The sequence below is a fragment of the Nothobranchius furzeri genome, chromosome 12 (assembly GCF_043380555.1).
Source record: "Nothobranchius furzeri strain GRZ-AD chromosome 12, NfurGRZ-RIMD1, whole genome shotgun sequence".
Lineage (NCBI taxonomy): Eukaryota > Metazoa > Chordata > Actinopteri > Cyprinodontiformes > Nothobranchiidae > Nothobranchius > Nothobranchius furzeri.
Window position 1 is genome coordinate 12205862 of NC_091752.1, and position 2477 is coordinate 12208338.

At 43.8% G+C, this 2477-nt stretch overlaps 1 protein-coding gene across 1 annotated transcript; it reads right to left on the reverse strand.

Annotated features, from left to right (window-relative positions):
* Positions 1-234: 234 nt before the first annotated feature.
* Positions 235-1614, reverse strand: LOC139062244 (cilia- and flagella-associated protein 46-like). The gene is made up of 3 exons (XM_070543109.1): positions 1361-1614; positions 1178-1290; positions 235-320 (listed from the first exon to the last, which is right to left on the reverse strand). The coding sequence occupies exons 1-3, from the start codon at positions 1498-1500 to the stop codon at positions 235-237; spliced, it is 339 nt and encodes a 112-aa protein (XP_070399210.1). The 5' UTR covers positions 1501-1614.
* Positions 1615-2477: the final 863 nt, after the last annotated feature.

The window sequence follows — 2477 nt, forward strand, 5'->3', positions numbered from 1 at the left end:
ACCTGAACCTACGGTCCAGCACAGCAGCAGCATCATGTGTGGCCTGTAGGAGGCTGCTGCGCCACTGGTTGAGGAAGATGCATCCGACGCCACTCAGACTCAACAACAGAGCCGCCTCCAAGGAAAGCTGTTCGGTACTGGATCAGAGAAAAGCCATCAGTTTATTTGGGTCAGAAACGGGAAAATCCATGTTTGTGTTCAAATAGAAACCAACTCTCACTAAAACTGTTGTTTTTACCGCGGTTTCCTTTCCAGGTTTGTCTGATGGAGAACGTTGGTTTTGTTCAGAACCCGGTCAAAGAGCAGAACCATGCTGCACTCTGAAGGAAGCAAACAGCAGCGCTACGGTGTTACCTCTCTCTAGGACTCATGATGCAAAGCAAACACATTTATGTTTATGTTTATTTATTTAGCAGACACTTTTATCCAAAGCTACTTACAATTTATAACCTATAGGGCATGCTGTGGTCTGTGGGGGAAACCGGAGTACCCGGAGGAAACCCACGCATGCATGGGGAGAACATGCAACTCCACGCAGAAAGAGTTTCGAACCTTCAACCTTCGTGCTGCGAGGCAACAGTGCTAACAACTGCGCCAATATGCAGCCCATTTAAGACCTTCTAACAAACTGAAGACTTCCTCACAAGTACCTGTGACTAATAAACACTCACAGAAAGTAAAAACTTTAACTTAAAACAGTTTCCTAGATCTGCCGAAGCTGGAGCTGTTAGTGCTGAAGTTATAAACAGAAAAACATCATAGTGTAAAAAATTTTTCCGTTGTCCTGAGCTCTGGGTTAGGGTATATGTACCCTTCCCCACTGTCACTAGTACTCCATTACTTATTCGATGACATGTGTAGTGAGGTACTACATAGAGCCCTGTGGTCCGGGACCCGAAGCCACAGCCGGCATGAAAAAAGGAATGTTGTTTTACTTTATGAGTTCATGTGTCCGTTTCTGATAGACAAAGGAAGTCAGTGCTAACCAAAATCAAGAATCAAGTTTTATTTAAGACCTAAATCCATGTATCTACTTTCATAGTTTGTAAGACCCAAGGCTGTCTGTGTACTTGTACTATGAAAATGTCACAACACTATTAATATGTAACCCTAACAGCTGAGAGTAGAACGAGGCCAGACTGCGTGGAGGACATTTTGGTGTAGAGCATCACCGTACCAGGCAGATTGAAGGCTGCTAGTTTGGCAGGTGGGACGTTTGCCAATAAGGGCTCCATCCTCAGGTAAATAAAGCCACTGCATCTGCACAAGTCCTGCTCTTTCTGAAAGAGACTTGATGGATACAAAACCAAAGTTAGCAAAGACAGCTGATGTGAAGTATGGAGACAGATGGGAATCTAACCTGGCTGCGTGAGTAGTGTCCACAAGCCTCTCCCACAGGTGTGTCCAATGGTGGCTGGAGGTTTTCATGACCTCCTTCACTCTCATTCTTAGATAGATTTCTCCTGAGCATAGACAACATTTAGAGATAAGACAAAGCATCTGGATTACATAACTACCACAAAAGTGTTTACAGCTGAACTTATCTTCTTTGAAGGGGACATGAAGTACTGCATGGCTGCAGTCGGGTAACGGAGAGTTCTTTCATCAAAGCAGAATTTGGCGCATTGAGCTTTATGGCTCTGAGCACGCCTCTGGGAGCACACACACACACACACACACACACACACACACACACACACACACACACACACACACACACACACACACAGGGTGACATCTTCTCTTAACTGGTGCATAAACACGTTTTTACTCACCTTCATCCAAAGGATCAGCAACATCTGAGGAGCGTTAATGAAAATGATCTCCATGCATCAGAAAAGTCTGTCTAGCTGGTTCCTAACCCTCAACTCCTCCTCTCTGCTGTTTGTGCTTTTCCATCAGCTGGTTAATGTGGGTCAGAACTCTGTGGTGTTTGTTGACTAAATATTAAATAAACTAACTGATGAAAGTTCATAAACCTTCATTTAAACGAGTTGAAAGGATACATTTGAAGTTCTGTGTGTCGAAAGCAAAGGTGTAAGAAGGTCCCAGATGTTTGGCAGATGCCTGGAGAAGTCATGAGTGTTTGTTATTAAAGGCAGTCGGCTACAAATGCGATGTTAAAAACAGGAAGTAAAGGATGGTTGTACTAAAGTGCAGCATAGACAGACTGGAGGATATTTATTATGCTAATAAAATGTGTGAGAAGACTAAACGTTCATTTCCAAACCTGGAGCAGGACAAAGGGAAATGCTTAGAAGCTGGAGGGAGGACCTATATGAAAACACGCTATGTAATTGGTTTAAAACTGCAGTTAAAAGAAGCAGGAGGGACCTGAATAATTCCTGGAGCTGAGAGCAGGTAAGAGTCATGTTCCTGTGTAAATGTGGCAGACCCAGATTCAGTTAGTGAACTCACCTGTTTGATGGTTTGCCTTTGATCCCTTTTCCCCTTAGTCCCCTCCACACCTTTGGACT

Coding starts and splice junctions, on each gene's coding strand:
- LOC139062244 (XM_070543109.1), bottom strand. CDS start 1,500: ATGCTTTGTCTTATCTCTAAATGTTGTCTATGCTCAGGAGAAATCTAT. Junction 1,291..1,360: donor GACACTACTCACGCAGCCAG/GTTAGATTCCCA, acceptor GTATCCATCAAG/TCTCTTTCAGAAAGAGCAGG. Junction 321..1,177: donor AGCAGCCTTCAATCTGCCTG/GTACGGTGATGC, acceptor TGCTTCCTTCAG/AGTGCAGCATGGTTCTGCTC.